At 36.4% G+C, this 13,028-nt stretch overlaps 1 protein-coding gene across 1 annotated transcript in view; it reads right to left on the bottom strand.

Annotated features, from left to right (window-relative positions):
• LOC145675894 (uncharacterized) overlaps positions 1 to 13,028 on the bottom strand; it is a 54,394-nt gene that overhangs the window by 28,400 nt on the left and 12,966 nt on the right. The window contains exons 3-5 of the mRNA XM_081746688.1: positions 12,031 to 12,238; positions 8,238 to 8,414; positions 5,932 to 6,064 (exon numbers count right to left, since the gene is read on the bottom strand). Coding sequence (XP_081602814.1) covers positions 5,932 to 6,064; positions 8,238 to 8,414; positions 12,031 to 12,238 — 518 coding nt within the window. The remainder of the gene's footprint in view (positions 1 to 5,931; positions 6,065 to 8,237; positions 8,415 to 12,030; positions 12,239 to 13,028) is intronic.

Below are 13,028 nucleotides of genomic sequence, written 5' to 3'. Positions count from 1 at the left end.
TTGTAACATCAAGGCACACGCGCGGAGTCTCACTCCGCAATATTTATTTATCTTATTTTAATGTGTATTTTGTTTTGAAGCGATATTAAATTATTTAATGTTTTCTTTACAATGTTTCTGACAATTCACCACGTATATTTTACAGCACAAACTCCTTTAACAATTCTAAGAAAACTAAAATTTCTCTATTCGCGGAGTGTGACTCCGCGGCGCGTGCTACGGCGGGTTAAGTCGTCCAATAGGTTTAATCAATCAACATTGATTGGACATAAGGAAGTACTCGAAGAAGTTATGGCAATGGCTATTTGTATTAGAACTCAGAAGTGGTGAATACATGAGACAGGAGTGTGTCACTGAATATTCGGTGAAGATTTTTTCTTGTGGCATACCAGCACTTGATAAGGGTTCCAGAGAGAATTGAAATATTGTGTAAGATGATGACTTACGTACGAATGGAAATTAGGGGTACAAAGTTAAGATTTTGAGTTTTAAATGATGTGCCCAGGAGCATAGTTTAGTAACTAAAACCAGTACAGTACTTTGTAAAAATCAGAAATTAGTACATTTAAATGTATAATATTAAAAGAAATGAAGGAAAATTATTCGGTTAGTTATTATGGGTGCGAATCAATCATAATGCACATCTATTTCACTTACTTGTAATCGTGAAAATATTATGTATTTCCTAGCTTTCGACTCTTGCCTAGAGCCTTGTTCACGGTTGATTAACAGAACGGAAGAGAAAGGAGGGACAATTAAAACATCGGGAAGAATAAAAAGGAAGGATTCAGCGAGGTAGAGCAGTGCAAAGAATACTTTTTTCTTAGCTGGCAGTCCTACGTCGAATGGTGGTGCAGCACTGGAATGGTAGGCTCAAATTTTGCATTATTTTGTTCATATAGGGAAAGTTGTCAGCCCATGTTGATGGATGTTTTTGTTTTGGTGCCAATGTTGTATCTTTTTTAATTACTGTCTACCATTCCTTGCCTAACCAGGGGATAAAAGTGTGGGGGAGCGCGGAAGGACGCCGTTCCTCCACTTCCAAAATATATATGCCTTCCCCCACTTCCTAAAAAATTACAATGGGCAAAGATACGCCAGGAGGACGACGTGACATCATCCGTTCTCCTACCTTTTCAGATCCACATTTACCCCTGTAGCCTAACCAACACTTATCTATGTTAAGCTTAGGATTTTTAAAGAAAATAAAGAAATTTTGAGAAGCAAGTGTGTCTATTTCATTCTTGGCTCCAAATAATTTTTTTTATCCTCCGTGAATAACACTCTAAAAGAGAGTAAAAAGCTATGAATAAGAATATCTTTTCAGGAATCACGGTCAGAAATAAACAAATTAATTATCAAAATTCCTGACCATGTTAAAATATTGTCCGTAATTTATATATTGATTACTTATCTCATATTCTGTCGTTCACTTAAATACGCAAAAGCAAAATTATCGTAGCGTTATTTTTGTTAACTTTTTTAGATTTGTTTTTCTATTGTAGTGTCTTAGCAATTTACCTAAAATAGATTTACTATACCTATTAACATACGCCATTTCTTGTCTTGTTCTAATATTAGAAACTTTCAATAAACGGATTTGAACTGTATAGGTAATGGAAAATTTATTATTTTCAGAGTTTTGTATTAGTATCCGATCATGTAATACGCGTCCCTTTCTCAGTAAGTCGAATTTTTAAAATATTGCTCATTGTTTGTAATTAATTATAGGCAGTAAAATCGTATCTAGTTTTTAAGACTTAAGTATTTGACAAACCTTTATTATATTCACTCTAATTTTTAAAAGCGAACATCCATACTGCAGACTTCCATACTGAGCATGCGTATACAATTTTGACTTGTTTAATAAAATATGCGTCAATATTGTAACGTTCTCCCTGTATAGGAGTAGGTAGAGCTTGCTAGGGTAAAATTACAGGTTCGGAATCTTCTCCACTACCGGTTTATTATAAAAATCTACAATAACAGTACTCTACAAGTATAGTACAATAATGTAAAGGTACCAACCTTCTCTAATATAAGATTAGTATAGAGTATCTTCGACCATACGGTCTTGGGAAGGATCCGTCAGTAGCGAACTACGTGAGGAGGTGTAGGACAGTCGCTGCTCCACTGCAAGCAGCGAGGGATTAGATTTCCGACAAGGCTCCACTGCAAGCCAGGGCAGGTTGTGATTAGAATTCTCTCGCTGCTCTACTGCAAGCATAAAAAGAGGTAAAATCTCCCGCAAGGCTCCACTGCAAGCCAGGAGGAGAAGAAACCGTTAGCTCCACTGCAAGCTAAGGATTTGGGTTAGGGGAGGTACTTCCTGGGCTCCACTTCAAGCCGTGAAAAGGGATTTGACCAATCGAAACTGGTGACTGTCCGTGGAATCCTCTCCGTTATATAAGCGCTCCGGGCAGCGGTGGCGCTGCTGTTCCCTTGTCATGTGATTCGTGGTGTCGCTGTAGTCTCCGTCGTTTGCTACTTGTAGCACCCCATCGTGAGCTGCATATGGTTGTTGTTTAAAAACAGGATCACGTACAGAATGTTTGTAAACACAAGCGCATGGTACATTACAATATTATTAAAATTCTCGTATTAAATTAATAGAAAGCCCAAAGGTTTTGTGGAATCTTTAGTTATTAGCTTTACATGTTCATGAAACAAAAACGTTTGGTCAAATATTAATAGTAAATCTTTTATATTTATTACCTCTTACAAGTTTTTTTTTTCGTCTATTCAATATCTGCTCTCATAATAATACTATAATTCAGGTGGTTTAATGAACACAACTCATTTTACTTTGGAATTTTTTGCATATACAGGGTGGCCCAAAAATAGGTATACAGTACTGTACTGATCAGCTCATTGCATTTTATATAATTTCTTATTGTTATCCATCAGGTAGACTTAGTTTCTTTATTATTTGTTCTTAATGTGTTTTTACTTACATCTTAAGCTCGGAAGAGCCGAAGCAAATAAACCCATGAACTAGAATGTTATACTTGATCAACGCAGAGGTGTATACCTATTTTTGGGCCACCCTGTATACATAAGAAAAGACAAATTCTGACCAAAGCATATACTATTTAATAAATAATGTTAGAGTTTCGCCAAAGTATCTTTAATGAACTAATTTGTTTTATGTCTGTTTAATAAACTACGTATTACCTGCGATGGCTTTATGCAACTATGGTTCATTCCAGATAAGCTGGTGTGAGATCAAAACCAGTTTTCTTTTAACCACGCTCAAGACGTGATCTAATAAATGTGATTTTTGGAGTTCTTCTTTCTTCCTCAACCCCCACACATAGAAATATAGAATAAATGTAAATATATCTAAAGTATTAATTATAATTTTCGTAATAGCTCTTTATATTTTTAAACATTTCATTACATTAATCTGTATTAGTGAGATAAATCATATATATTTTAGTATATTAGTAAATTTAAATGAACAGTTGTCATTTGCTTGGTACACAGGATGGCGAAATAATATTGGAATTCCAAGCAATGACAGGATTGGGAATTAAATGAAAACTTACTGTATTCATATAACCCAGCTCGCACCAAGTAAACTTTGTGGTGGGCAAACACCGTATACGTGGGTTTTCTTGAGGTTCTTCCGTTTCCTTTCATTTTCTTGATTCCACCATTTTCATTCATTTCTCATCATAACCGTCTCTTTTAACCTAACCAGTATAACCGTGGGACATAAAACATGAGATTTTTTTTTTTTTTTTTTTTGTATACATACAATAACTTGATATTAATATGCAACGCAAGAGCAAATGCAATTTGTGTGGAGAAAGAAAATCAGAGCGATAACATGTTAACGGCGGAACTTGAAACATGTGTCTTGTCTTGGGTTCTTATGCATAAATGTTCTTACATTAAAAAGGAAAGAAAGAAAAAGAAACGTAGAATTTCAACAGGATCGGTTTGATTCACAACTTCTCCCGACTGCTAAATGTGAGAATCATGGAGATTAACTTTATAACGAATGAGCTTTTATCTCTGGAAACTGATTTTAAAAAGACAAGACTAAAGTCAAACCTTTTAGTACATAAATAATAACCAATACTTCTTTCTAAGGTAAATTTTAAAGATGGTAATTGTTGAAAAGGCTTTTGGTAATGGCTGAAAGGGACAGCAATGCCTTTTTAACATCAGGTGCAAGCGAATTGTGGTCCAGATTTATATTTGTATCTTAACCAATATTAGCAACTTATTTTCCCCTTCTGCAATGGCAAAAAGGTGGGAAAAAAAATCTGTTTCGATTGTCTATCGACTTATCTGGAATAAATAAACGGTGGCGTTAAACGTACATCCTTTTCTTCTTTTTCTTCATGTGGAATGATATAGAAATACATTCAATGGCTTTTGAAAATATAGCATATATCCACCCAATATATATCCTTCTTTCTTTAGGGTGATAACCTAGACGCTGGATCGTAAAAGTAGCGTCCAGATATACATCCCAGACACTGAAATTATGAAGCAGAACGAGCCATGTTTTGTCCAATCTACCTGAATCAAGATTTAATTTTGAATTTCTTATCTAACAACGAGTGAGTACGAGAAATACTTCCCCGATTTCGTTTATTGTATATTGTAACCGTATTAATTTGGTGCTTTGAATCTTCTGTGTACTTCGGAAGGCCTGCTACTTTGATTTGAACGTATTCACTGATCTCAAAAAACTAATGTTTGTCTTAGTGAATTCAATTTGTGAATCTTCAGGCTCACGAATTGCTTTATGAAAGACAGAAACGGTATGAGTAGGTAGGTAGGTACGTGACACACAAAACCAGTGATAGAACTGTGTGTTCGTGCTCCTTCTTAGGGCTCCTAATGTAATATCGCCAGTTATGATTTCCGTAATTCTACTATGGCCCTTCTGCCGAAATTTCAACGTGTTGATCTTCCACCAAATAAAGCATACAAAAATACATACAGTAAATAAACCAGAACGAACTTAAAAAGGGTTAATTTTTCTTAGTAACTTCTACAAGCTTTATACCAATTTTCGATGTACTTTATTATTATACTAATTAAGCAATTCTTGTAATATATTTACCCTTTTATAATTTCCTTGATTACTAAATTTGTTACAAATATTTTGTTTAAGAGTTCTGTTAAAACGTTCTACAATATGTTATTTTACGAAAACACATGCTCAAAATGGAGGGCTTGAAATTGAAAAATTCGCAAAATATCATTTCGCTATGACTTACGGTTCCCGAGATACAGCTCCTTCAATCTCCCGAAATCCGAATTTTTTGGCCAATATCTGGGGAACGGTGGCCAGTGGCCACCGGTTATTATTTGGTACCAAAATATTTAGCATTCTCTTAAGTATTGATCAACATCAATGTCATTTCCCTATCACTTACGGTTCCCGAAATATGGCTCCTTCAATCTCCCGAAATCCAAACTTTTTTTTTTTGGCTAATATCTAGGGAACGATAAGAGTGACGAAAAAAATTCAATCACTTCTTCCAGATAGTTTTTGATGCTCGATGGAATGGATGACTCAAAATTGAAAAATTCGCAAAAAACAGACACAGACAAACACAAACAGAGAATTCAGTAACGAATTTTTTAAGTTCTTTGAATATAATAAATAAATAAATTAAAGTGGTTTTGTGCATGATCCAGGGATGTAATAGAGCGTATACCCACCTAATATATTTTATGGTCCAGCGTCTAGGTTACTCACCTTAAATTTACGAAGAAGCAAGTATATACGTGGTAGATATACGCTATATTTTTAAAAGCTGTCGAGCGTATACGTACCAAAAATTCTAGCAGCACATCACAACCCCCCAACAATAGTAAAATAATAACGAAAAGACAACAAATTGACAATCGTTATTGAAAATCGTTACTTAATTTCAGATTTAAATAAATAAGTTAGATACGTACTGTGAAGTGACAAGAAACGTCACTAAGTGATAATGCGTGTATTGAGCTGCCTTCGGAAGACCCGTACTTCCACTTGTTGTTGGTAAATAAATAATGTCATTCATTACATCCACCTCAATGTCATCATTGCACGCTGAAAGTAATAATAACAAAAATATTATTAAAATCAAATCAAAGTATCTTTCTGTTCAGTAGGGAAGCTTGTAAACAGTGACACTACCGAATTATTTCTTCAGGAGGCTTAAGAGGCCTCATCACTGCGAAATTAAAGTACCGCTAATTTTACAGTAATTATACGATATCTTCAAATAGATAAAAGATAATCGAAAAGTGGAACAAGACCTCTCTAGATAATATTATTTTGCGTGAGATACGATTATCACGACTCATTTATCTGCTTTCGATTTCCAGCCATTTAGAAAATCAGCATTTATTTTCGCGTTTCTAAATAACTGCAAACAGAAATCTACTAGGTGAGTCGTGAAAATGGTACATCATGCAAAATAATATTGTCTAGGGAGGTCTTAATCCAATTTTTGATTATCTTTTATCTATTTGATGATATCACATAATTACTGTAAAAATAGCGGTATTTTAATTTCACAGTGATAGGGACTCTTAACCATTATAAACAGAGTTAAAGTCTTTCATTCTTCTAGTTGTTGATTAGTGGCATACACAGAATTTCATCAACAGAATTCAAACACTTAATCTCATACACCAGAGGGTAAACGTAATTGTTGTATGCATACAATAAAATTTTATCTTTCCATAATACCTTGGTCAAATGGGGTCTAAAAACCTGGAAGTTCCCTTGCATACGCCACCGGAGTTGAAAATCTGAGCCATTCTTTCTTTTTTTTTTTTTTTTTTTTGGCTCAATGATTTATATGAGACAGTATTGTTCTCCTTCCTTTGAAATAAGCTCGAATTTTAATTGCTTGATTTTATTTATCTTTTATTTAAATCGAATTAAATGACTAAAGAATGAGAAGAAGCAGAAGAAAAAAGAACCTATGTTTGTTCTTACATCTTTTAGTCACGAAATCATGTTATCACTCTTCTCTTTATTGAATTCTTACTAGGAATAGATTTTATGGGTGTAGCGACCATGAAAGCTTTCCTCTCGAATGTTAAGAATAATGCATTTTTCATAATTTTATTATTCAAAATTCGAAGGAGTTACAGTACTTGGTATTCGCAAGGTCGTCCGGGCTTTCAATTTAAGTGACTTCACGAGCACCCTACGCATAATCGCCTGAAACTAAACATCATATTCTCAAGATCACCTTTGAATGTGAATTCGTAGTTACATGCAAGCTTCTGTTATGCGTTCGTCGTTCATCGCAGAGATAAACGGTGGCTCAGTGGTAGAGCGCTTACGTCTCGTGCATAGGGTCCCTGATTCGATCCCCGATCAAGTAAGTTTGTTGTGGACAACATCGTTTTCGTGGGTTTTTTCGGGCTACTGCCGTTTTCTCCCACCTTCCCATTCCACCAGTTATCCCATCATTATTCATTTGCCTTAATCAACGTCTCCCTTAGCCTAAAGGGCATAATCGTGGGACGTTAAACAGAAAGATTTCATTTCATTTTCAAGAATTTCTCAAGTTGATATTTACAACACAACTATCTGAAACAATCATGTTATTAAACGTTATTTTGAAGCATAAGAAAAATCAAACAGTTGATTAGCCATGTTGTAAATATAGTGTTTACTTACCATAAAGTGACTTCACAAACACCCTGCGCATAGTCGCCTGAAACTAAACATCAGTTTCTCAAGATCACCTTTGAATGTGAATTCCTAGTTACATGCAAACTTCTGTTACGCGTTCGTCGTTCATCGTAGAATGGATCCTCAGTGGCAGAGCGTTCACCTCTGGCGCTTGGGGTTCTGGGTTGGATCCCAGCCTCCACCACGTGAACTTTGTGGTGGACAAACACCGTGTGCGTGGGTTTCCTCGGGGTTCTCCCGTTTTCTCCCACTTTTTTCATTTCACCATTTCGTTCATTTCTCATCATCACCATCTCCTTTAGCCTAACCGGCATTACCGTGGGACGTAAAATTCAAAGATTTCATTTAATTTCATAAAGATTCACTAAAAATGAATCAATGAAGCTTTTTTGGCAGGGAAAGTTAACGTTATAAAATTTAGTTTTGGTGTTTTTAGAAACGTGAAGAACGTGAACGTGAGAAACGTGAAGACAACTCTTCAAAAACTGAAGAACAATATTTTTTTTTTAATTGAAGAAATAAAGAATAGAAAAGAAAGTAAAGCAAATGTAAGTTAGCTAAACCTTACCATCCCCATCGTCCTCCAATAGCTCCTGTACTTGTGTTGCTCCCTCCACATTATCAATTGAAAATAAATGAACACTCCAAGGCAGCTTTGAGACGGCACCTTTCACTAGAGACTCAGTTCCAGAGTCACAAAGAACAAAACGAGTATTGCTTTCCTCCATGAGAATTACTTGGTCCTCTGAAAGAAAGAGAGATTATTATAATGTACAAAAAGTTTCCACAAAGATGTATCCCGTAGCATACACAGAATTTCGTCAAGGAAGGAAACGTATTCAAGCTCCCAAGTTTAAGTCATTTCATGTGTTTGTATACATATTTTAATATAGCAAATGTTTCTTTTTGCTTAATATCTTGCTCAATGGAGAGGGTTGAAACCCAGAAACCTTCCTTTGCGTATGACAATGGATGTAGTCATCTACAAAGAAACAGCTTACTTTATAAATAAATTACACTCACTGTGCCTTAAGAGCCTGCCTTACTAAAAATAATACAATATTTAATATTTTTCTTTTGCTTGTTTATTCATACTACTTTTTAAATAATAATTGTATTTAGTTTGTAATAAACAAAATAGTTTTAACATACGGTTATTAAAAGTAAATAATAATGTTAATTAAAAAGTAGTTCACAAGAAACCAAAACAACATGATACGCAATCAAATGCAGTTAAGTTCGTTCCTCTACTCGCTGCATTAATTTAGATTTTAGGGAAATTGTTTTTCTGGCAACACTGTAATTTCTATGGATGGTAACACTGAGCATTCTTCAGATTCAAATTTTCTGTTGTAGAATAGCATTATCTATGATTGTGGTAACTTGCATTTCATTATCTCCTTTCACCGATGAATAAACAAGCAAAAGGAAAATGGTAAATTTTGTATTATTTTTAGTAATGCAGGCTCTTAAATTGGAGAATTCTGAATTACTTATTATTACTATTATTATTTTGAAACAATTCAAAGATTTCTAAGTAAACTAATTCTGCCTGTTGAAACCGGAATTGATAGAATATTGGACTTATGTAGTTTAAAAGCTACCATAGTTACAAAACGTGGAATGAAACTCTCTTGTTTTTATTAAACTTGTTTATGCAATGCGTTACAAAATTTTAACAACACAGCTAAAAAAAATTAACAGGGGATGGACAAAAATATGGAAACATCTGGTATAAAAGAGGTAGCAATTTCAAACGCGATTTGCGTCTGAACGGTAGGTATCGCTGTAGTCACCGACACATCCTGTGAGCATGGGCGCCCGAAGGGGAGGGCAGGGTGGGACCCGGGCCCCCCTCTGGCTCACGAAAATGTATACGTAATATAGCAACCATGGAGATGGGCCCCTCCCTGGAAAATTTTCTTGGGCGCCCCTGCCTGTGAGGTATTCTACCTGGCCAATCAAACAGATGGGTCAGTTAACAGTTCAGCGACCTATCCATGCAGCTTATCCTGAATCATGTTAAAGCTGACAAAGTTTCAAAGAGGGTAAATTGTGTGTGGTGAGACCTTCCGTGACGAAAGTAGTCGAAATGTGTAATGTATCAAGAGGCACAGCAGGGGCGGATCCAGCGAGGGGCAATCGCCCCCCCCAGAAGAGGAAACTTTTTTATTTATATATATATATATATATATATATATATATATATATATATATATATATATATATATATATATATATATATATATAAATAAAACCCATCTCAAAGTTTGGAGCCCTTAAAAGTAGCAGTATGACAACCCACCGCCCCCCCCCCCAGAAGTCGGTCCTGGATCCGCCCCTAAGGCACAGTCTCGAAGATCATGACTAGCTACGAGTGTTCCGAAAAAAAAAAAAAAACGCATCAGCGAAGCACCAGGTGGACGCAAGTGTGTTGCGTGACAGAGACAGATGTACATTGGGTAGGATTTCAACCAATCAGAAGATTTCAACCGGCGCCAAAAGTCACAGCTGAGCTGAATACAGTATTCACAAATCCTGTTAACGTCAAAACAACTAGAAGAGAACTCCACAAGCAGGGTATTTATGGCAGATCTGCAATTCCCAAACCACTCGTGACTGTTTTCTGCTATTCGGAGACAGTCAGTGGCGTAGCCAAGATGTGTGTTTGGTGGGGGGCAAGTGCTGTTATAGGTACATATTAAAAAATTACAAAAAAAATAAACATAAAAATATATAAAAAATTACAAACATCAAAGTACCAAAGTACATTGTCGGACCTCTTTTGGGGGGGAAGCGGCCTCTCTGTCCCCTTCCCTACGCCACTGGAGACAGTGGTGCAACTGTATTGGACAATGGAGCAGTGGAAGACAATTTGATGGGATAAGTTTTCTTTTACATTGTTTCCAACTGCTGGTCAAGTTTACGTGTGGAGAACGCCAGCGCAAGCATACGATACAATCTGTTACGAAGAGCGTGGCGGTGGTTCAGTGATGATTTGGGCAGTCATTCCTGATGTTCTACCGGACACATCATCGCCCTATGTGACTGCCAAGGACTACTGACTACGTAACCATTTTGAGTGATTAGATACATCCCGTAGTGAAAACTTTGTTCCCAGATGGTAATGCCGTATTTCAAGATGACAGAGCCCCTGTTCATTCAGCTCACATGGGCGCCCGAAGGGCAGGGCAGGGTGGGACCCGGGCCCCCCTCTGGCTCACGAAAATGTATACGTAATATAGCAAACCATGTACATGTATTAAATACCAAAAATACCAGACGTAATATGGCAACCATGGAGATGGGCCCCTCCCTGGAAAATTTTCTTCGGGCGCCCCTGCCTGTGAGGTATTCTACCTGGCCAATTGAACGGATGGATCAGTTAATAGTTCAGCGACCTATCCATGCAGCTTATCCTGAATCATGTTAAAGCTGACAAAGTTTCAAAGAGGGTAAATTGTGTGTGGTGAGAGCTTCCGTGACGAAAGTAGTCGAAATGTGTAATGTATCAAGAGGCACAGCAGGGGCGGATCCAGCGAGGGGCAATTGCCCCCCCCAGAAGAGGAAACTTTTTTATTTTATATATATATATATATATATATATATATATATATATATATATATATATATATATATATATATATATATATAAAACCCATCTCAAAGTTTGGAGCCCTTAAAAGTAGCAGTATGACAACCCACCGCCCCCCCCCCAGAAGTCGGTCCTGGATCCGCCCCTAAGGCACAGTCTCGAAGATCATGACTAGCTACGAGTGTTCCGAAAAAAAAAAACGCATCAGCGAAGCACCAGGTGGACGCAAGTGTGTTGCGTGACAGAGACCTAGATATCATTGAGCCCTTGTTGTCAGTTTGGGAGACCAAGGTGCGAGCCCGCTACCAACCGCCATCGTGTTTACATTTGCAGCTCTTTTGGCGAAAGAATGATACAACATCCCTTTAACAACCATACACGACCTGTATTTCTCCATCCCCCGTCGACCACGGGCCGCTGTGCATGCCAAAGGTGGTCCTACTCGCTATTAATAAAGGTAATGTGCAATTTTTCAAATGTTTCCAAATTTTGTTCATCCCCCTGTATAGACTTGTTCAAGGAAGTTAGCTGCCCACCTCAGACTATATTCTGATAATCGTATAATATATAATTTTTGGCTGGATATAACTCTTCAACAACCACGGAAGGTAGTAACTTGTTTTGTTTACCTCTTTTCAACGAATACAATTACGATAGATGGTAGGCCAGAATTTTGTTAACACCATTGTTCCATTCTAAATTTAATCTTTTATACCTAAATGAATTAAATAAACTATGACCCTATATTAAATAAATGTACTCTCACCTGGTCGATCAACTGGGCAACCTCCTCGAATTGCCCCATTGCAGCGCCATACACCAATGATACAGACATCCAGAAGAGCCATTTCTGTTGTTATAAAATAAAATACATCTCCCTTTTTGAACCCGCGCTTGGTTAAAGCACTTGCGACTTTTCTTGATAATGGCTCTACCTCCGAGAACTTTACGCTAGTTCCATTCACTGTGTCAGTCTATGTAGAAAATACAAAAATAAAAAATATATATTTTAAAACCCGTGTTTATGATGAAAATGGATATATGGGCCAATACATCTGGACAAAGTTTGGTCACTTAGTTTCTTTATAACCTACCAAACAAAATTAGCCAATATTTCACACAATTGGTCCAACTTATGTTAAGAATTTGCTAATCTAACAATTCTCCAATTATGCTGCGGAATATTTGCTGTTTACCCAATCTTGTGTTACTTGAGCTATAAATACGTATTTTCATGTTTGCATAAGCTTAATATACTCGTACGCGTATGTTCTAATGTTATTTCTTTTACAACTATTGATGCATTACAAAAACTACAAGCAGAGTTCATTTAAGCATTGACTTAAAAGACTCGCTATTTTGCAAATATAGCTATCGCTATTTTGGTTTGGCCAGTGGCCATCAATTAATATCGGTACGAAAATGTTTAATATTCAATTAGGGATTGATTAACACCAATATCACTTCTCTATGACTTACCCTTCCCGTGATATTGGCCAAAAGATAGTTCCGATTTCGGGAGATTTCAGGAGCCAAATCCCGGGAACCGTAAGTCTTACAGAGATCATATTGGTGTTGATCAATACCTAAGAGGATGGTGAATATTTTGGTACCAAATAGTAACAGCTGACCCCAGATATTGACCAAAAAAGTTCGAATTTCTAGATATTTAAGCAGCTATACCTCGAGAACTGTAAGTCATATAGAGATGATATTTTGCTAATTTTTGCGAGAAAGAGAATAAGGTGCGGATAAAAATATTTA

This window comes from Thermobia domestica, chromosome 18, assembly GCF_964235325.1.
Source record: "Thermobia domestica chromosome 18, izTheDome1.hap1.1, whole genome shotgun sequence".
NCBI classification, from domain to species: domain Eukaryota; kingdom Metazoa; phylum Arthropoda; class Insecta; order Zygentoma; family Lepismatidae; genus Thermobia; species Thermobia domestica.
This window is presented reverse-complemented; position numbering and strand designations above follow the sequence as displayed.